At 38.8% G+C, this 20,619-nt stretch overlaps 3 protein-coding genes across 8 annotated transcripts; 2 read left to right on the forward strand and 1 right to left on the reverse strand.

The window, feature by feature from the left end:
- Window positions 1–370: 370 nt before the first annotated feature.
- On the forward strand, window positions 371–9,886 carry hnrnpd (heterogeneous nuclear ribonucleoprotein D). 5 transcript variants are annotated; one of them, XR_014893082.1, is made up of 9 exons: window positions 371–908; window positions 5,116–5,284; window positions 5,644–5,805; window positions 5,914–6,045; window positions 7,363–7,459; window positions 7,820–7,975; window positions 8,060–8,153; window positions 8,501–8,602; window positions 9,404–9,886. XR_014893082.1 is itself a non-coding variant. In XM_085280289.1 (8 exons), exons 1-7 carry the CDS (start codon window positions 742–744, stop codon window positions 8,125–8,127), a joined length of 951 nt encoding a protein of 316 aa, XP_085136415.1. In that variant the 5' UTR covers window positions 371–741; the 3' UTR covers window positions 8,128–8,153; window positions 8,501–9,886. The 5 variants fall into 5 exon arrangements, 3 of the variants coding, with proteins under 3 accessions (XP_085136415.1, XP_085136416.1, XP_085136414.1); XR_014893081.1 differs by having other exon boundaries at window positions 8,060–8,602; XM_085280289.1 differs by having other exon boundaries at window positions 8,501–9,886.
- Window positions 9,742–12,237, reverse strand: LOC146571212 (vesicle-associated membrane protein 8). 2 transcript variants are annotated; one of them, XM_085280291.1, is made up of 4 exons: window positions 12,106–12,237; window positions 11,676–11,757; window positions 11,124–11,294; window positions 9,742–10,294 (listed from the first exon to the last, which is right to left on the reverse strand). In XM_085280291.1, exons 2-4 carry the CDS (start codon window positions 11,676–11,678, stop codon window positions 10,157–10,159), a joined length of 312 nt encoding a protein of 103 aa, XP_085136417.1. In that variant the 5' UTR covers window positions 11,679–11,757; window positions 12,106–12,237; the 3' UTR covers window positions 9,742–10,156. The 2 variants fall into 2 exon arrangements, with proteins under 2 accessions (XP_085136417.1, XP_085136418.1); XM_085280292.1 differs by having other exon boundaries at window positions 11,676–11,715; window positions 12,106–12,221.
- A 2,654-nt stretch (window positions 12,238–14,891) lies between these two features.
- Window positions 14,892–19,835, forward strand: mat2al (methionine adenosyltransferase II, alpha-like). Its single transcript, XM_085280287.1, has 9 exons — window positions 14,892–15,276; window positions 16,748–16,825; window positions 17,228–17,350; window positions 17,450–17,562; window positions 18,321–18,464; window positions 18,574–18,792; window positions 18,886–19,068; window positions 19,189–19,322; window positions 19,402–19,835. The coding sequence occupies exons 1-9, from the start codon at window positions 15,201–15,203 to the stop codon at window positions 19,502–19,504; spliced, it is 1,173 nt and encodes a 390-aa protein (XP_085136413.1). The 5' UTR covers window positions 14,892–15,200; the 3' UTR covers window positions 19,505–19,835.
- The last annotated feature ends 784 nt before the right edge of the window (window positions 19,836–20,619 follow it).

The raw sequence follows: 20,619 nt of genomic DNA on the forward strand, positions 1-20,619 counted from the left end.
ACAGTACTGCAGTCATGACATTAATTAATTAATCAATTTTAGGACTGTTAGATTCTGCATCTTATGATATTCTTTAACATGCTGATGGGTGGGTTGGTTATTTGATTCATCAATCATGATGAATCTACTTTTTGTCTTTGGTGTATTATTGACCAAAAATTTGTTCAGAGTATAAATTACTAACTGAAAAATGTCTTTTACATAATTCTGCTTTTTGGTTTGCTCTGTTCCTTACTTTTTGCCTCAATTATTTCCTTTTTTTCATCTGTATTTTTGCAAACGGCTCTACAAAAAAGAGGGAATTAAGCCCAAAATGTACTATTTGTTACATAAAGAAGGGGGCGCGGTCTAGCTTTCACGTCGGTTTGACAGCCGTTTTTAACCGACGAAGAAGAAGATGACGGCGACGAAAACAAAGCGACGCTCATAAGTCACCTCTCAATATTATCGTAACTTCAACCTAATTTTTTTTCATACCGAGCGTTGTTTTCTCCAAATTCATACTAACCCCACATTGGATTCACGTAACCCAACCAGTTAGCTTGTTCTAACTAGCGACGGACATTTTATTTAACAGCATATGATATCAAAATATTAGCCAGCGACTAGCCTGTCATCAGTTAGCTGACAGAAGCCAGACAGTTAGCTTAGCTCCAGCAGAGATATCTGACGTAGCTTTGAGTTCAGAGCCCTTTAGGGGTGAAGCTTTAGTTTAAGTCTTGTTCCAGAAAAACCCGAAACATGTCGGATGATTATGAATTAAGCGACGACCCGAACATGATGAGAATGGAGGAGGATGGAGAGGCGAACAGTGACGACCCGATGTCAGCAGCGGGGGACTGTGGCCTTATGGGGGGCGAGGCCGAAGGATCAAGGATCGACGCCAGTAAAAACGAGGAGGATGAAGGGTATGGTGATGGTGAAGGGTGGATAGACTCAGGTTCACTGTTGATAATCGAAAAGATGCTGTAGCTGCAGGACCGGATTTTTGCAGGACCTGGCATTGTTATTGTTGGGTACTACTTTATTCATTAGGAGGGGTGATTATTTTAACAAGCATTCATAAACTAAACATTACACTAGAACGATTTCCGAGGTGTTTGAGTGTTACCGGTTTGCTATTTTAAAAGTTTGGGTTTTAAAAGGAAATGTTAGACTAAAGTAAGTGATATTTTCAAATATCATTTACTTTTGAATGTTTGTTATTATTTTCAGTTTTCTGTTTAGAAAAACAGCTTTGCCTGTTGTTCAGAAAATCAAAGTATGGATGTCAAAGGAGCTTGCAAAGAAAAGCGTCTTGACTTCTTTAAGTTGCTTGAAGACGTTTCACCTCTCATCCGTGAAGCTTCTTCAGTTCTAAGGTCAAATGGTGGAGAGTCCCAGATATAAATCTAGTGGGAGTAACCCCCCACAGAGGGACAAAAGGACCCCCTGATGATCCTCTAATCGCCTGAGCCAAGGTGTGAAACTGGGTGTGGGTCCCAATCAGCCAGAGTTTCGGGTGAGTTCATTGTGAAACCTGGCCCCACCTTATGCGAATTCCTGAGATCAGATGGCCCAGGATGTGAGTGGGCGTTAAGGCGTCTGGGAAGGGATCTCAAAACTGGATTATAGATGGCAGAGAGTTGGTGTCGTAAACCCCCGCCTCTGTTCAAAGATGGTCGCTCACAGTGGACATAGATGGCTTCTTTCACTCCTCTTTCAAACCATCTGTCCTCTCTGTCCAAAATGTGAACATTGGCATCCTCGAAAGAGTGTCCTTTATCCTTAAGATGCAGATGGACTGCTGAGTCTTGTCCTGTGGAGGTGGCTCTTCTGTGTTGTGCCATGCGCTTGTGAAGTGGCTGTTTGGTCTCTCCAATGTAGAGGTCTGGGCATTCCTCGCTGCACTGTACAGCATACACCACATTGTTAAGTTTGTGTTTTGGCGTTTTGTCTTTCGGGTGAACCAGTTTCTGTCTGAGCGTGTTGCTGGGTCTGAAATGCACCGGGATGTCATGCTTGGAGAAAACTCTCCTGAGTTTTTCTGATACACCGGCTACATAGGGGATGACAATGTTCAGACAGACGCAACAACAACCGCTGTACAGTGCAGCGAGGAATGCCCAGACCTCGCATAAGGTGGGGCCAGGTTTCACAATGAACTCACCCGAAACTCTGGCTGATTGGGACCCACACCCAGTTTCACACCTTGGCTCAGGCGATTAGAGGATCATCAGGGGGTCCTTTTGTCCCTCTGTGGGGGGTTACTCCCACTAGGTTTATATCTGGGACTCTCCACCATTTGACCTTAGAACTGAAGAAGCTTCTCGGATGAGAGGTGAAACGTCTTCAAGTAACTTAAAGAAGTCCAGACGCTTTTCTTTGCAAGCTCCTTTGACTACGATGACCTGGATGACTGAGAACCTTCACAAAGTATGGATGCATATACAGAGTATTGGTTTGTTATTGTCCTGTGGTGTGACAGAAAATGATGCAAAGAATAGGGTGAAGTATAGGCAAATTATCCGTTTTAGCGACGTCCAATGGGAGCACTAAAAAGAAGAAGATTGCATTAGATTACCAATCATTGATATTGGCTAATAATTAGCAAACGTTTAAGTGTTGGCAATATCAATCAAAAGTGGAGCTAATGGTTCCAAAATTGTATGAAGAGCATACATTACAGTGCAGGATTTTTGTTTCCCTTTTTAGGAAAGGTGGGAAATAAAACCCAAAATAAAGTCACAAGACTTACAAAATATATATATCGCCATCAGCTGTGAGTCACAGTCCTTTTATATCAACCTGGTCACTGAATCCCTTAATTAAAAAGAATTAGAACAGGTTCAATTTAGGGAATATCTTAACATTTTATCACTGCAGTTGTAAACAAAACCATCTTTCTTGATAATAACACTGCACTGGTTGGTTGCAGGTCTACAGTACTTCACTGGTGGATTTATATGCATGGTTTTCCTTGCAATAAAGTGATTGATTCTGATATAGAAAGGGGTTTTGGACTTACACCATTTAAAAATCACCATCACTTTAAAATAACAAAACAATTACCCCACGTTTCATGATTATAGTTGAATTTACTCAAGAATAAATACATTTCTCTTTATCAAATGGTCATAAACAACAGAAAGATGTTAACAGGCTTCTGTTAAGAAAGGGAACAGATTCTTTGCCCTATTTTAATATGGACAAAACATGTTTATATGTGAAGGCCCATTTTGAGCTAAGAAAAACCCTTGTATGTGTTCACATTTTGATTGCACATAAAAGATTAAATCAGGTCCTCATTAGTCACCTAATGAATGGAGAATCTGCTGTGTTTGATATTGTATTGTCTGGATGTAAATTGATGATAAATTACTTACTAAGCAAGTTACATAGATTACTTGTAGCAAATGAGGGGACCTTTGAGCAGCCCAGCTGTTTAAAGAAGCTTGCATACAGTGGGGCAAAAAAGTACTTAGTCAGCCACCGATTGTGCAAGTTCCCCCACTTAAAATGATGACAGAGGTCAGTAATTTGCACCAGAGGTACACTTCAACTGTGAGAGACAGAATGTGAAAAAAAATCCATGAATTCACATGGTAGGATTTGTAAAGAATTTATTCGTAAATCAGGGTGGAAAATAAGTATTTGGTCACCTCAAACAAGGAAAATCTCTGGCTCTCACAGACCTGTAACGTCTCCTGTAAGAAGCTTTTCTGTCCCCCACTTGTTACCTGTATGAATGGCACCTGTTTGAACTCATCATCTGTATAAAAGACACCTGTCCACAGCCTCAAACAGTCAGACTCCAAACTCCGCCATGGCCAAGACCAAAGAGCTTTGGAAGGACACCAGGAAAAGTATTGTAGACCTGCACCAGACTGGGAAGAGTGAATCTACAATAGGCAAGCAGCTTGGTGTGAAAAAATCAACTGTGGGAGCAATCATCAGAAAATGGAAGACATACAAGACCACTGATAATCTCCCTCGATCTGGGGCTCCACGCAAGATCTCATCCCGTGGGGTCAAAATGATCATGAGAACGGTGAGCAAAGATCCCAGAACCACACGGGGGGGACCTGGTGAATGACCTGCAGAGAGCTGGGACCAAAGTAACAAAGGTCACCATCAGTAACACACTACAATGGCAGGGAATCAAATCCCGCAGTGCCAGACGTGTTCCGCTGCTGAAGCCAGTGCATGTCCAGGCCCGTCTGAAGTTTGCCAGAGAGCACATGGATGATACAGCAGAGGATTGGGAGAATGTCATGTGGTCAGATGAAACCAAAGTAGAACTTTTTGGTATAAACTCAACTCGTCGTGTTTGGAGGAAGAAGAATACTGAGTTGCATCCCAAGAACACCATACCTACTGTGAAGCATGGGGGTGGAAACATCATGCTATGGGGCTGTTTTTCTGCCAAGGGGACAGGACGACTGATCCGTGTTAAGGACAGAATGAATGGGGCCATGTATCGTGAGATTTTGAGCCAAAACCTCCTTCCATCAGTGAGAACTTTGAAGATGAAATGAGGCTGGGTCTTCCAACATGACAATGATCCAAAACACACCGCCCGGGCAACAAAGGAGTGGCTCCGTAAGAAGCATTTGAAAGTCCTGGAGTGGCCTAGCCAGTCTCCAGACCTCAACCCCATAGAAAATCTGTGGCGGGAGTTGAAAGTCTGTGTTGCTTGGCGACAGCCCCAAAACATCACTGCTCTCGAGAAGATCTGCATGGAGGAATGGGCCAAAATACCAGCTACTGTGTGTGCAAACCTGGTAAAGACCTATAGTAAACGTTTGACCTCTGTTATTGCCAACAAAGGTTATGTTACAAAGTATTGAGTTGTATTTTTGTTATTGACCAAATACTTATTTTCCACCCTGATTTACAAATAAATTCTTTACAAATCCTACCATGTGGATTCATGGATTTTTTTTTTTCACATTCTGTCTCTCACAGTTGAAGTGTACCTCTGGTGCAAATTACTGACCTCTGTCATCATTTTAAGTGGGGGAACTTGCACAATCGGTGGCTGACTAAATACTTTTTTGCCCCACTGTAGAGATCTTATAAAGCAGTCTCAACACATAGACACCACCTGCTTATTTTTGTGTGATTTGTCAACAGGAAGATGTTTGTTGGAGGCCTCAGCTGGGACACGACTAAGAAGGACCTGAAAGATTACTTTTCAAAGTTTGGGGAAGTGGTAGACTGCACGTTAAAGCTGGACCCCATGACTGGACGGTCAAGGGGTTTTGGGTTTGTGCTCTTCAAAGAACCTGAAAGTGTTGATAAGGTATTATCCTGTTCACATAAGGGGATGTGTGTGGTTTTTTTTTTTTAATTACCAGTAAATTTGCTTTTCTAACAGACATGAACTTCCTGTGATTGTGCAGTTTCATGTCTGTGTGGGTGGCTTTTTTTTTTCAGTTTTATTTAATGATTAGCAGAAAATTTTAATATTTGGCCTTTTTTGGCAATTTGGATTTAAATTAGAATGAATGTAACTATACTACTGCGCGGTTTATGAATACAACCTATAAAGTTTGAGCTCAATGATGCCCAAACAATCAAACATCCGTTCCGCTAAATCAAAATGAAAGATGAAATATTCACGTATGTACATTTTTGTCAATGGTCTATATTGCTTTACAGGTTGCCTCACAGAAAGAACATAAACTTAATGGGAAGGTGATTGACCCCAAAAAAGCCAAGGCCATGAAGAGCAAGGAGCCAGTAAAGAAGATCTTTGTTGGTGGTCTCTCTCCTGACACTCCTGAAGAGAAAGTCAGAGAGTATTTTGGTGCCTTCGGAGAGGTGAGTGACTTGTGAAAATTAGATTTTGTTTGATCTTTTTCCCCACTTGTTCTGTGTGGCTCTGCAGGGCTCCTATTTGCCCATTAAATTATGTCTTAATGTGAACAGGTGGAGTCCGTTGAGCTTCCCATGGAGAACAAAACAAACAAAAGGAGAGGCTTCTGTTTCATCACATTCAAGGAGGAGGAGCCAGTAAAGAAGATTATGGAAAAAAAGTACCACAATATTGGATTAAGCAAGGTACAGTCCTTTTCTTTTAGGTCCTATATTATGTGTTTTTATTTTTCAGAATTCCCCCCCTTTTTATATGTAGAAAAAAGTCTGCGATGCATATGTTGAAAAGCTGTATGTCTTCTCTCACTCAGTCTCTCCCTACCGTTCTGTCTCTATTACAAATAAATAAATGAAACATTAATACATTAATTTTAAAAAACCCCGTTAGTTTACCTGAACTGAGGCCACTCTCATTGTCTTATCAAAGCAGCCAGACTCCACTTATAAATTTTATAGCTGATCAACCTGTTGCTTTACTGCTGCATCAAAAGGTTCGTTTATGTGACTTTGGTGTTTTAACATGATAATTATGAATCAAACTAAGGTGTTAAACACCAGAGCCACACAGCAGCGACGTGACAGCAACTAAAGCAGCCCTGTTCTTTTCAAATGTAGATAATGTGGCTAACATAATTGTTAGCTTTGACTGTATACACAGTCAAAGCGTGTCAAAGCTCTGGGGAAAAAGAAATGCTGAGGATAGTGACTTTGTGGAATTATTACAGACAGATTAGTAACCTTTTAAAAAGTACTGTGTGGGTGTTACTTTATATGCTTCAGTGCACTTAAACTCATCTGGCTTTCTGTTAGCATTTACATCTGTTTGCTTCTTTTCTAATCTCTGTACTCATTCAAATTTACAATAACTGTGCACTCATGGGTATATTTTTTGGATTCTGTTGTAAGACAAGAGAACTACTTTGAAACATTGACTTTAATGTGGTCCATTACTAACGGAGAGCTGTTTACCAAGAGGCTGCTCCCCACCAATGAAATTTAGATTTTTGTAACTGCAGCACTTTGTTGGACAAACTTTGCATTTATATATGTGAAAAAACAAAGATCGTGCAGACAATTTGGCTGTGTTTTAAAGTAAGAGTGGTGTGCAGGGAGAAAGTTGGAAGCTACAGTGTGTCTCATTCTGGTCTGTTTGACAGCAGTATAGTGTAAATGAGCTGGGCTGCTCCTATTGGCTGCTTCTAACTGTCACTCACAGACCCTTCTTTAAAGGGGCGGATGCACAACCAATCCTAATTTAATTTAAAGCTACAGACACTGAAATTGAAATGTGTGTGTGTGTGTATACATACCTGCAAGAGGTATGTGTGTGTATATATATATATATATATATATATATATATATATATATATATATATATATATGGAGAGAGAGAGATTTATGTATATATATACATATAAAATGTGTACGAACATGGAAGACTTGTGTGAATTTGTGGTGAATTATGGGACCTTAATTTGACTTAATCTGGTAATTTCTTATAGTGTGAAATAAAAGTGGCGATGTCTAAGGAGCAGTACCAACAGCAGCAGTATTGGGGTGGCAGAGGAGGATATTCATCTAGGTCTCGGGGAAGAGGTGGTGAGTGTAGACTGTTTTGCATAACTTCTTGCAGGTAAAGATATTTATAAAGCTTACTTGTACAAACTGTGCAAAAAAGTGTTTTCTGTTCTTAAAGATAACAAAGCTTTCTCCTCTGCTAGGCTTGTTATGTAAATGTGATGGTAAAACAGTAATTAAAAAACAAACAAACTAAAAACACACACATACAAAATTCTTAACTGTTTTACATTTCTGGGATGTAAATCACAAAATTAGCAGTTAAGTCTGCTCTCAATCTAACAGTCTGATTTAATAATAGAAGATGAGGTTTGACAGTTTCATTTTTAGTTTGAAACACAGGTCAGTTTATGTCAACTTGGTGTCTGTTTTTTGTTTCAGGCCCAAATCAAAATTGGAACCAGGGTTATGGCAACTACTGGAATCAAGGCTATGGAAATTATGGCAACTATGGTTACGGTAATCAAGGCTATGGAGGATATGGTGGCTATGATTACTCTGGTTACAACAACTATTATGGCTATGGTGACTACAACAGTGAGTATAGTTTTACGGCCAGTTTTTTTTCTACTTTTGAAACAATACAAACGTGTGAAATTTCCACTTTGTTCACATGTGCAGATCAATCTGGTGGTTATGGCAAGTCGCCACGACGTGGTGGTCACACGAACAGTTACAAGCCGTATTAATAGGGGAAACCCTCCTCTTGAAATAGGTATGTAATAGTACATATATACTTTTTTGCTTTTAAACTTAAAGTAGTTTTATATTTACTTTGATGTTTGGTAACATTATGCATAATTTCCTCCATAAATTTCTTTTTCTCAGCACCCTGAAGTGCTTTACAGTAGTGGTAACATAGAGGCTACGCTCTTGTGGCGATTATTTTAACAGCCGGCTTCTGCTGCCTCTTTTGCATCTTCTCTTTTTTTTTTAAACTGTAAAGTTAACAGGTAATGTACTGCTACTACAGTAAATGGATGCCAAAGTTAAGGATGTGCAAGGAAACAGAAGGAAGTATGTTGTCTCCTAACTCTGACATACCTTGTTTGTACCTGCCAGCGGAGCTTCCTTGCAGGCCATGAGCTGACTCCCAGATACTCTCAGGGCCCGCTCAATGCGGACCGGGTATGAGAAGCATACGCTCTCGAATGCTGCCATTTGGTATGGTCTTCCAACATCCTGTATCAGCATTTCTAAACTAAACAATATGGGACACGTCCAGCTTTGTCATCTTTCTTTCAATTTTTTAATTTCTTTGCAATTGTTTGTAATGTAAAACGTAAAATATACATATGTAATTGTCATTTTTTACAGGCCCTTACTCCCCCACAAGTAATAATTATAAATCTGAAAAAATAACTTTGTTTTTTAAAGGATACATACAGCTTTCTCTGGACTTTCCAGTTCCTAATGTTAATATATGCATCCCTAATCTTAATTAAAATGCTTGTTTCTTTATTTAGCTCTTGTAGCCAGTAGTCCATGAGCTAAAACCTGGTTCGTATTTGGACTCTACTGTGCTGGGGGATAAAGTGCTTTAATTTGTGTACATGTATTGTTCTGTTTTGTGTTACTCACAGCGATGGAAAAGGCTCCTCCTTTTGTTAATTTTCCTGTAACAAATTTTCCTCTTATAACCTTTGGTAAAATGAGAAGAATCAAAGTGTCACTACATCTCCAGAAAATTTGCATGTAATGCTTTCTTTAATGTGTATTTTTGACCAATCTGAACATTTCTTCCATTTAGTATTTTGGCTTTGACTTCTTCAATTTAATGCACTTCAAGATCTCTAGCTTAACTTTCTAACTTTTTATGTAATATGTTAAAATAATCAGTTTGGTTTTTTTCTTATAGTTTTTTTTATTACATTGGACATTATAAACACAGGGGATTCCTATTGTTTTGCAATCTTACCCTCTTTGTTTGTCTATAGCTGATTTATTGTTGTTTGTTTTTCATAGGTTTCAGAGTGATGAAAGTCTACCGTGCGCTGTTGGAGCGTTGGCCAGAGAGATGATGGCATCCAGCAAAGATTACTTAGCTAGTTGTAAGACAGTAATTGAAGAACACCGAGACCTACAGTACATTTTCTCCTATACCTACTGAGTATTTCATTGTTATGCATTTATTTGGATTGCTGCAATGTTTGATCAGTTTGCTTTCCTCATCCCTTCGTTTTTTGTACTTATGTCCAAATGCTAACTTGTGAACTGCTTCATATATTCCATGACTGAAATGTAACATTGGTTGGAACAAATCACTCACATATTCAGTAATGTGGTAGCAAAGATACAAAATGTGTTATTACAATTCATTATCTTTATCATATTCATCAATCATATATTAAATATGTTATTACAGAGTTTGACAGTCATAAACATACAATATATATACAGTGTATTGGACATGAAGAAATGCGACAAATAAAAATAAACACATTTGAATTTCTGTTCCATTAATAGAGTGGTTTTATGTCACACACGTAAGACTGTTGGAGTGTTAAAGTATTTCAGCTAACTTCATATCACTTCAATCTCTGCTGCTCTCAATTTCTTTTTCACATTATGTTGTCACAAAATAACATAATCAACAATCATTAGCCCTTTAAATTTACATGTCTTTGCTTAAGCTGAAGTGATCACTTGCAAGAGTAATTCAAATGCCGGTAAGCGCCATGTTTGTAGCTTTCAGCCTTGAGTAGGTAAACGTGGAATTTATATAACTTTTGTGGCAGCAAGGATGATGAGGATGATGATGATCAGCACAATCACACCGATTAGGATCATCATTTTAACATTTTTCCACCAGTATTTTCTGGCCACCCTTGTGGATGTTCTCTGGAATGAGTCAGCCTGAAAAGAAAAAAAACTGCCAAATTAAACCCTGATATTTGGGGAAGCACATGCGTCGTTTAAAGACAAGCAATCTCGCTTTAGAGATGAACACGAAGGTTTCTGATTGAGTGATTACAAAGTGATGAAGAATGATGAATGGATAATTAAAACAGGGACCCTAAAATACTAGAAGAACAAACTGAGTTTTTGTTTCCCAAGGATGGTTACATGTATTGCAAAGATGTAAATGTGCATGAAATACTGAAATATTAAGTATCTAGTGAGAACAAGTTACCATACATATATAAATAATTGAGATGAAATAGATACTAAACTAAAGGGGTGACCGCAGTAGTGTATAACTGTTTAAACATCCTAGCTAAAAGTAACAATAAAACATTTAAAAGTGGGTGAGCGTTAAAAAAGAAATGTAGTTGAATAGCTGAAACAGGTAGCAATGTGTGGGTTATTTTACAAATTTGGTCTGTAAATGAAAGCAAAAGAAAACAAAGGTTTATAGGGGAACTGGAAACTGCTAGGGACGTTTCCCTAATCAGACAACAAACTGTAAAGGTTAGGAAACTGCTTTAGTGTCAAATAAGGCATTTTATTATGACTATATGTATCAGGAGCAGGATTTTCTTTTTAAATCTCAACCCGTCTAGTTACAAACATACCATACTATCCCCAGAAATCATGAAATCACTCAAAGTATCTGAAAGCTTTACTTTATGAACAAAAAGCATAAATATGCTTTGTAGCACAGCTAAACATAATATCTTCATATATGATAAAAGATAAAATGGATTCAAGCTTCTTCCTAAAAGGCCCACGATCGGATACTTACAGACGCCTGCAGGTCATCCGTCTTGCCAATCAGATCATCTAATCTGTCGCCTCTCTCCAGCACTTTGTTGATGTTGTCTGTCAGAATAACTTTAACCTCATTTACCTGACCTTGCACTTGGTCAAGCTTAGAGGCCGGAACAGCGGGAGTTGGCTGAGAATGTTGGTCAGCCTGTGAAAAATGGTGGAAATTGATTCACTTTTAGTGCTGTTGGTCCCTTATCCAAACATTTACTACCATGTGTATGCCACTACAGGTCTGCCGGGCAAATGGCGGTGCTACAGTCCCTGTATAAGTTATTTCTAAGAACCAAACCTTACTTCCTGCAACTGTGCTAACAGGAAAAAGTGCTGTCAAGTGTCAGTAAGTTTACCAAGGCCTGTGTCACTGCCAGATGAGCACCATTGTCACAAAGTAAATTTTACTTTCAAAATTTTGATACGGGATTGTTCAATAATGTCAAGATTGACATCAAGTCACCCTCAGTCATCAATAGAAGAGCAGTATATTAGGCAAAAATGAAGTTATAGTCTAAAAATAACATCGACTTACCATAGCAACACTGTTTCCTGGTCAAAACAGCAAAATCCAGCTTCGAACAAAAAAAGGAAATCTTCAGACGAGTTCAGTCCAACTAATTTAATAAACAAACATAGAGATCTGTGTTTCGGGTCATACAGCAAAAGCTGGACAAACGTTTCCTGAAGGTTGCACCTCTTCACAGTTACTTATTAACTAACAGTTGCCGCAATCAAAGTCTCACTGTTTTACCAGAACAAGTCGCCATCACCAGAGAGAACTAAATTTAGTCGAACATGAACATGCAGTACTTTCATTTCCTGCTTTTGAGGAACTAGGCCGCTATATGATCACTACATAAGAGCAAAAACAGCCACCCTGTTTAGTTATTACAGACAAAGAAGATTGAAGTTAAGCTGGTAAATAAGTGTCTACTGGTTTTAGTTCTGTGTGGTTTACATACCATCAGCTGTCAGAGTGGTAAATGCAGGCCAGTGTTGAGCTGATATGTCTGGGCAAAGTACTCTGTGTTTGCGGCAGAGGGATATTTGCAAGGCAATAAAGGGGTGTATTCACTCGGCTGCTCCACTTCATTTCCTCATCCTGTGTTGTGCAGTTTGTTATTTCACCAGTGTAGCAGCCCACACATGACAGTTTCAAAGTTCTGTTGTGAAATTATGCTTCATTCTAACATATTCAAGCGTCGGTTTAGTGCAGGTTAGCCCCTTTTTATGTAATTACTAGAAAACTTTTGAAAATATGTTATATAAAACAGGTCACAAGACGCACTATTTACCAGTGTCTGTAAGCTGTCTCATCAATGTATCATATCTATTTCTGGTCATTTTTGCATGGCCTTTGCCTTTTTAAATCGTCTTCGGTGATTCAGAAATAAAGCTGCAATATGGGATACAAGTTGAATATTATTTTAACAATATAACCGTTAGATTAACACAGTGGGTTAGCCTGCGGGGCCTGGATATGTTATGTGTGTAGGTTTTGTATGTCTTGTTTTCACACCAAATTGTGCTTCATTTACAGTTTTTTTTTTTTTTTGCTGTTTCAGCTTTCTTCCCCCACAGTGCAACACAGTAGTGTTTGTGTGCATGTGTGTTCATTTGTGTGTCATTTTTCTGCTGAAAGGACAAGGAATAACTGAAGATTGTGTAGCAGTCAAAGAAAAATAAAGCATTAGTAACACATAAATACTGAAGCCATTCAACCATTAATTCTATTTACTGAGCTCAGGATGTACTTCTCTAATAAAGAGGATCTGGGTGTGAGTTGTGGGAACTGATCATTGAGAGGGAGAATGCTTGCCAAATACTAACAGTAGCTGTGGATTACTGAAGTGGAAATAATAAAGACAAATCTTTAAGTGTGCATCAATGCTGGCTTGCTTGAAGTCACTGGTACAAAAAAGGTAGCCTTAGGCTGAAAGGGAGAGGACAGATACAGGTTGGTTACTTGCCAGATGAAGTAATGGGTAGGACTGCAAACTGAGGGGTAAAGGGAAGCAGGTGTGTGAATGGGTGTGGCTACAGATCATGGGTTAGTGCAGATAAGTGAATCAGGTGACTGGGTGAGGAGCAAAGTCTGATGGCATCTGGTGGACAGATGGAGAAGCTAAAAGAGTGAATACTGAACAGCTAAATCACAGAAGAAACTAATATTACAAGTCTTTGCATCACTAAACATTATGTTTCTTTTCTTTAATATGAAGCATTAAAAAAAGTTGTATCCATGGTCTTAATCCGGTTGTTCAGTGATGACGCCACGAATCCTACTTCCGGGTCTAAAGTTGTCTGCGTTTAATATGGCTTTTGTGTTGTTAACATGTTTAATGTTATGTATTTTCTTCTATTTGATCTCAAAAAGCTCCTAAAACAGTCAGTGATCACTGTTGACCTCCCTCGGCTTTTATTACCGCTAATCATTTATTTAAGCTCAGTTTTTAAAACCTTAGGATGTAACTACAGCCCAGCCCATGCAGCAGTATATGAATGACTAACCTCGTATTGTGGATGGATTATCTCAGTTGTTCTCCTGGTTGAAGTTTGGTCCTTTTACAGCATCCTGCCATGCGATTACATTTGTTTCTGACCACCGAGAACACTCATGTTAACTTTTATCGAGTGGAAAAAAAGTTAGCTTGTTTATATTATGCTAACATACCTGTGTCGCTAGCGGTCACGTAGCACATCATTATATACCAGCTAGCCCAACTTCAGTAACCCTACAAACGTCACTGCTGTTTAGTTTTCTGTCTTCATTTATGCTGGAAGTGATAACAGAGCTGTACGTTTTAATTTGTTTCCAAAACCCCGCAGTCAGGACATGCTATATTGTATTTAGATAGAAGCTAGCGAGCTAACTCCCTGCTAACTTCTAACTCCGTTAAATGTCATAAATTCCGTTTTCATGGATGCCTGGATGTTAAACTCAATTGTTACGCCTGGTAGAGCAGACACTGATCATTTTATTAAAGATGAAAGACTTTAGACAGTTTTTCAACTCTCAGTAATGCCATAGTGATCGTTTGATATATGGACCTGCAGCGGAGTTTAGACCCAGACACGGCTAGTGACGTCAGACTGAACAACCGGATAGGCTTATCCAGCTACAATCACAATGCAAGCAAGTATTCATAATTAGTTGAGTTACACACAGTAAGAGATTTGAGTAAATTGCCTCTGTGTATTTCTCTTTGGAGCGCATGCTTTTATAGAACCAGTGTTTTGTCTGTAGTTTTATTATTACATGATGAACAATTAATCTAGAAAACGTGGCTCTAGAAAACTTTACATTGGGGGCAAAGAGGTCTAGGCAGTGTCGCACATGTCTCTTCAGTGAAGTAGTAAAAATCCCCTTTATGCAAGTGGAGTCAACAAAATATCCACAAAAACACTTTAAAACGATTTATTCTAATATAATCTCTTCTAAGAAAACAAACCCGATTTTTTAGGTAGGTAAGTTAAAACAGTTAGTTTTTTAAAGTAACTTTTAAGGACATAAAACTGTAAGTGGGGGGTGGGTTCAGCTGGTGGGCACCTGTAGATCCGCCCCTGCCCTGTTAAGTGGCTCAGTCTAAATATATTCCATATAATTTTAGAAGCTGGGAATGTGTTTTCTAGAAAAGTCTTCATTTGTTAGCCCAAAGCTGTGAGATACATGGAGTGGGAGTGACAAGTTCAATATAAAAAAGAAAATGCATCCCAACAGTGCCATCTTGAGGCTGCCCGAGCTTGCAAACATTCCTTCTTCAGCCATTACAGCTGTTTGCAGATCCTGAAACGGAAATTACTTCTACGGTGTGCTGATGTATCGTGTTTTCCTGCACGACTACTGATGAAAGGTTTCATCAGTTGCTTTCTGGAGTTTCTAAATCACAGTTATCTTCAACCTTCAGAGTTAATCATTGCTTTATATAATCGGCGCCGGCGAACATCACAGGCAGCTTTCACTTTATAAAGCAAACCTACATCGGTACGATTGCCCTTTGCTTCATTTTGACCCGCTGAATTCAACTTTTCTGCAGCGACTGTCGACGAGCAGAAGATGAACCAAGGTAGCGGAACCCGCAGCGGGAAGACTTTCCTGTTCACGTCGGAGTCTGTTGGAGAAGGACACTCCGGTAGGCTAGTGCTGTACTCATGTCTCACAGTGTAACGAACAATGTCCAGCTAGACATTCACACATGGATGTATCAGAGACACTTGGACATGTCTGGACATGCACACATACATTGTCTGTCCTTGTAACTCACCACAGCCGTGATGTTAGCAAACTACACAAGTGTATGGAAGATCATTTTACTCAAAACTGATATTGGGGGCAAATAATGATGGTCAATTAACACTTCAGTTATTTCCGTTAAATGAGAATATGAATGTTAAAATATTCAAAAATTTATTTTTGCGGCAGAATAATTAAATGTTATATCCTAAATTCAATTTTTTTTAAAATATAAATAAAATGAGAACCTTAAATAATTAAGATGTTTTTTATAACTAACACTAGAGCGTGAAATATAATTTAAACCAAAATTGAAATTAAATATGCAAATTGCCAAAAATGTGACATAAAAATTTATTTAAAGTAGTTTTAATATTTAAACAAGATTGAAGCTTCAATACTAAACATACTTGAAACATCTTTGAAAAGAAAGCATGATAATCTCAAAAGGTGGGAGGAGAAAAATATTTATTGGAAAAGTTCAGCATTTTAGAAAATATGTTAAGTGGTTTTCTTGGTATGATTAAGTATACAATTATGATGCAAACTAAGTAGCTTGTAGAATCGCCTTTATTAGTAGTGACTTGAAATAATCTATGACTTAATTTTTCATCATTGTGGAGGAATTTTGACCCACACTTCTTTAATACATCGCTTAGTAAAAATAAACATTGTATGCACACGGGTGTTCACTGCTCGTAGACCCAAATTACACCTTTCTTGGCTGCTACTTCGAAGCACATCTGTCCTGCGTGCTGCACAACAACATTGAATATTTAGTATTTACTGCTGTTTACACTTAGCTAGATTAATGCGATGGTGTTGTGTTTAGTATGTTGCTTTGTTTTGGGGTTTTTTTGTCTTTTTTTGCTTGTTTTCTATTCTTCTCTCAACAGGTGATCCAGGAGATTTTTATTTTTTTTCTCCCCCCCTTTCTCACTGTCCCTCTCCCCTTCTGTTTTTCCTTTCCTTCCTCTTTCTTTCTCCCTTTCCTATCTCTCACTCATGTCTGTCCCGTCTGTAACATCTGAAAATAAAATATAATAAATAATAAAAACAAAGATCGACCAAATGGACCAATACGGCAATGCCACGATGATCCATTTGGCAAAGTAAATCCATTGGGTATCCTTGTTGGTCTTCAGACAACAATTCTGATGGCTAAAGAACCAAATGGGACAGGCGAAATAAAAAAAAAAAAAAAAAAAAAGTAAAAATAAACATTGTTATCATATTTTATATATTATTATCCTTCTACAACATATCAGGATTCAAAGTGAATACAAATCTGCAGAATGTATTTATTTTATTTCACTTTACTTTATTGTTGCCCAATTAGAATTTTTTACATACTGATTTTGTGTTCACAGATAAAATGTGTGATCAGATTAGTGATGCTGTGCTCGATGCGTACCTAAGTCAAGACCCTGACTCTAAAGTGGCCTGTGGTAAGTTTCCAGTTTTATTAGATTGGCGTGATAACGTTTTCACTACTTAGTAAGATTTCCGTCAGGAATTCAACACAGAAATTCCAAATCATCTGCTATTGTTATGTGAACGATGAGAGTTGTTGGTGGAGTATGGAGCATGGATCGTGGTGTGTCAGAACTAATAGTACTAACAGATCTTTAGAGTGAATAAAGTTCAATTAGTTTTGAATGTAGCTGCAAAGGTAGGCTAATTTGGTAACTAATAATTAAACAGTGTTTGCCTTTTAGATCAAAGTTCAGGTCAGCATTTTTCTTCTGGGTTCCTCTTGGATGACGAAATAAATGCAGTTTCAGATAACAAACCATCTTCTTCCTCTCTTCCTGAGACTCGCTCACAGTATTCGTTTCGATTTTTTACAGAATGTGTGGCAAAGACTGGCATGATTTTACTAGTTGGAGAAGTAACATCCAAAGCCACGGTAGACCTCCAGACAGTCGTGCGAAACACCGTTAAGAAGATTGGCTATGATGACTCCTCAAAAGGTAAACTATGGATGAAATTGGTATTCTTTTGATTACGTGGTTTTACAGAAAGTCAGAGTCAAAGAGTGTTGCTGATATTTTTTCAACTGTGATGTGCAGGCTTTGACTACAAGACCTGCAATGTACTAGTGGCTCTGGAGCCGCAGTGTGCGGAGATCTCAGACTGTGTGTTCGAAGGCAGGGATCAGGAGGATATCGGTGCAGGGGACCAGGTTCAGTATTTGATTTTCAGCCACCATGTTTGAATAAGTATTTTGGAGTTGGGGCTAGGATTAGGAGGCCAATAATAAACACATTAATCCTTTTTTTTATGTTTTTGGTTCAGCAGCAAAGGCATAGGAAATTCATAAATCAACAATTTTGTAATTTAAAGATGAAAATATTGAAAAAAGTCATAATTCTGATTGTAACTCTTTTGACATTCAAATACTGAAAACTACCCATAAGAAACGACGTCACAACTTTCATACATATTTTTGTGTAACTCTTACTGTCTCTGATCTCTTTAATGAAGTAGAACTATTTCTTCCCAAGTAAATTATTATTTACATTTTTTTGCTATAATATTCATAAAAGATTAATGTGTGTGTGTGTGTGTGTGTGTGTATATCATGTAACCACAAGGAATTTCCAGTTTTTCAGAAATCGTGAATAAACTGATGATTGGCGCTACTCCCTCGCCTCCCTTTAGAATTTTTAAATGGTGTATTCACCGAAGGACTGTTTGAAAAACTTGATTTTTAGCACTAAATAAAAAATATGGGAAAAGGGGGTCAAGGCATTACCTTCACTACAGGGTTTCATTTACTTGGAATGACTGTGTAAGCTTATTTGTTGAGATATTCAAGTGGCAAACCAAGCAACAACTTATTTGCAAAACACTTCATATTTTTCAGAGACATAATTTGTAAATATTTGCAATTAAAGATTTAAATACAAACTGTTATGTAACTGGCCTTTCACCCTTAAGGGCTTGATGTTTGGCTATGCCACGGATGAGACTGAGGAGTGCATGCCGTTGACCCTGCTTCTGGCTCATAAACTAAACTACAGGATGAAGGAGCTGTCGCGGAATGGAGAGTGTCCTTGGATACAGCCAGACTCCAAATCACAGGTAAGCTTTTTCACAAGGAAAATCTTGCACACTTCATCTTTTTTGTGTTTTTCCTTTAATATTATGGATGAAACTATACCCTCTCTGCTTTTTGGTTTCTCTTCTGTAGGTCACCGTGGAGTATCGAGACAACATGGGAGCCATGGAGCCCCTGCGTGTCCACACTGTGGTGATCTCAGTACAGCACAGTCCTGACATCACCCTGGAGGAGATCAGATGCAACCTAATGGAGAAGGTGGTGAAGGCTGTCATTCCTGCCAAGTACCTGGATGATAACACCATCTACCATCTGCTGCCGAGTGGGAAATTCCTTTTTGGGGGTCCACAGGTTAGGAATGACTAAAGCCTGTAGTAAATTGTGATTTTCATCCGATGTGAGGGCATGAATGATATGCCTTTGACGTTTTTTATACATCAACAGGGAGATGCGGGACTCACAGGACGTAAAATCATAGTGGATACCTACGGAGGATGGGGTGGGCACGGAGGAGGGGCTTTCTCTGGAAAGGACTATTCCAAAGTAGATCGGTCTGGAGCTTATGCAGCACGTTGGGTAGCCAAGTCACTTGTCAAGGCTGGACTGTGCAGGCGAGCTCTCGTTCAGGTGACAATCGAATGGCATTAAGGGGATCAACGTGTAAAGAAAGTATTTCACTCTTTATTCGCATCACTGTTTTTGTGTCTAACGTGTGATAATTGGTGTCCACTCTGCCATGCTCTTAAGATCTCCTATGCTATTGGTGTGAGCCATCCACTCTCCATCTCAGTGTTTCACTACGGCACATCTAACAGAGACGAAGACGAGCTGCTGCAGATCGTACAGAAGAACTTTGATCTGAGGCCTGGAGTGATTGTGAAGTATGTGCAGTTTGTCCTAGTTGCATCTGATAAAGATAAGAGATTCTTTTATTAACAGTGTAGCACTTCGCTTTTACAGAGAGCTGGGACTGAAGAAGCCAATTTACCAGGCCACTGCCTGCTACGGTCATTTTGGCAGGAAGGAGTTCCCTTGGGAAAAGCCGAAGACTCTGGTGTTTTGAGTTTAGTGTTGAGTGTTTTCTAGTTGTGTCCTAGTAAAGTCCGCTTAGTGTCACATAATCAATAATGTCTAAATTCACCTGTTTAAATGTCTTCTCTCTGTTTAAGTGTCTCCTCATTTCTGGCTTCAAACTGCAAAAGCCGTGGCCACCACCTTTTATAACAAAGATTAATTACTATTTTTTTAATTAGAAAAAAGCAACACATTGATGTATTGTTGTATGATGGTTACTGTAAAACATCTGAAGATAAGTGTCACTTTTATACACACTGTCAAAATTCAGAATCTATATCTGTACTATACATTTATTGATTAAAAGGCTGCAATAAAAACAGACTTTTATTATAATATCATGTAACACTAATACACTAATTTGAAATACTTCAAAGATGGAGTGACCAATAAAGTATGATCTGTATCATGTAACCACCCACAAATATATACAGATACTAACCAGTCTACATATTCACTCTAAAAAAATATTGCTTTGGCTCTACCAAGTGGACATGAACATCCATCTACTTTTTCCACTTACCCAACTCCAGGTGAACTTATCCCCGACATAGGGAGACAGCCATTCACAGTCCCATTAACACCTATGTGCACGTCTTTGGACTGTAAGAGGAAGCTCGAGAAAGCATGGAGGGAAGAGGGTGAACATGCAAACTCTACACAGGAAGGCCCCAGCTGGCTCCTGGAGTCAAACCAGAACCTTCTTACTTCTTACTTAGTCCACAGTACCAACTGCTGAGCTGTCCTGGTTATGAACAGTCAAACAATCGTTTTGAGATGCATGGTGAGAACAAACAGTACACTGGCAAGGAGACGTTTATTATACCCGTTGCTAAATTCCACGAATGGACTGATAGTGATGTTCTGCAGATGCCATGCCTGGAGATGGCGCTGTTGCATCATGTGTGTGGTGGATTGACCCTTTGGCCTTGTAGCCACTCTGCTTGGTGAGTAATGTCCCCCAGAGGACATTCTTCTTGTTGATGCAAAAACATGACATACACCCACAGAGTGAACACTTACATCGGGTGTTTCCATGAAAGTGCAGCGCACAGAGAGATGAATAATACCACCATGTTGTCAGATTTCAGTCCAGAGGGGGAG

The sequence above is a fragment of the Mchenga conophoros genome, linkage group LG7 (genome assembly GCF_057382185.1).
Source record: "Mchenga conophoros isolate Kocher_MC1m ecotype Shallow Benthic linkage group LG7, M_conophoros_male_GT1.1, whole genome shotgun sequence".
NCBI classification, from domain to species: domain Eukaryota; kingdom Metazoa; phylum Chordata; class Actinopteri; order Cichliformes; family Cichlidae; genus Mchenga; species Mchenga conophoros.

Coding starts and splice junctions, on each gene's coding strand:
- hnrnpd (XM_085280288.1), top strand. CDS start 742: ATGTCGGATGATTATGAATTAAGCGACGACCCGAACATGATGAGAATG. Junction 5,806..5,913: donor ATTTTGGTGCCTTCGGAGAG/GTGAGTGACTTG, acceptor TAATGTGAACAG/GTGGAGTCCGTTGAGCTTCC. Junction 7,976..8,059: donor TGGCTATGGTGACTACAACA/GTGAGTATAGTT, acceptor TCACATGTGCAG/ATCAATCTGGTGGTTATGGC.
- LOC146571212 (XM_085280291.1), bottom strand. Junction 10,295..11,123: donor CGGATGACCTGCAGGCGTCT/GTAAGTATCCGA, acceptor TTTTCTTTTCAG/GCTGACTCATTCCAGAGAAC.
- mat2al (XM_085280287.1), top strand. CDS start 15,201: ATGAACCAAGGTAGCGGAACCCGCAGCGGGAAGACTTTCCTGTTCACG. Junction 17,563..18,320: donor ATATCGGTGCAGGGGACCAG/GTTCAGTATTTG, acceptor TTCACCCTTAAG/GGCTTGATGTTTGGCTATGC. Junction 19,069..19,188: donor GCAGGCGAGCTCTCGTTCAG/GTGACAATCGAA, acceptor CATGCTCTTAAG/ATCTCCTATGCTATTGGTGT.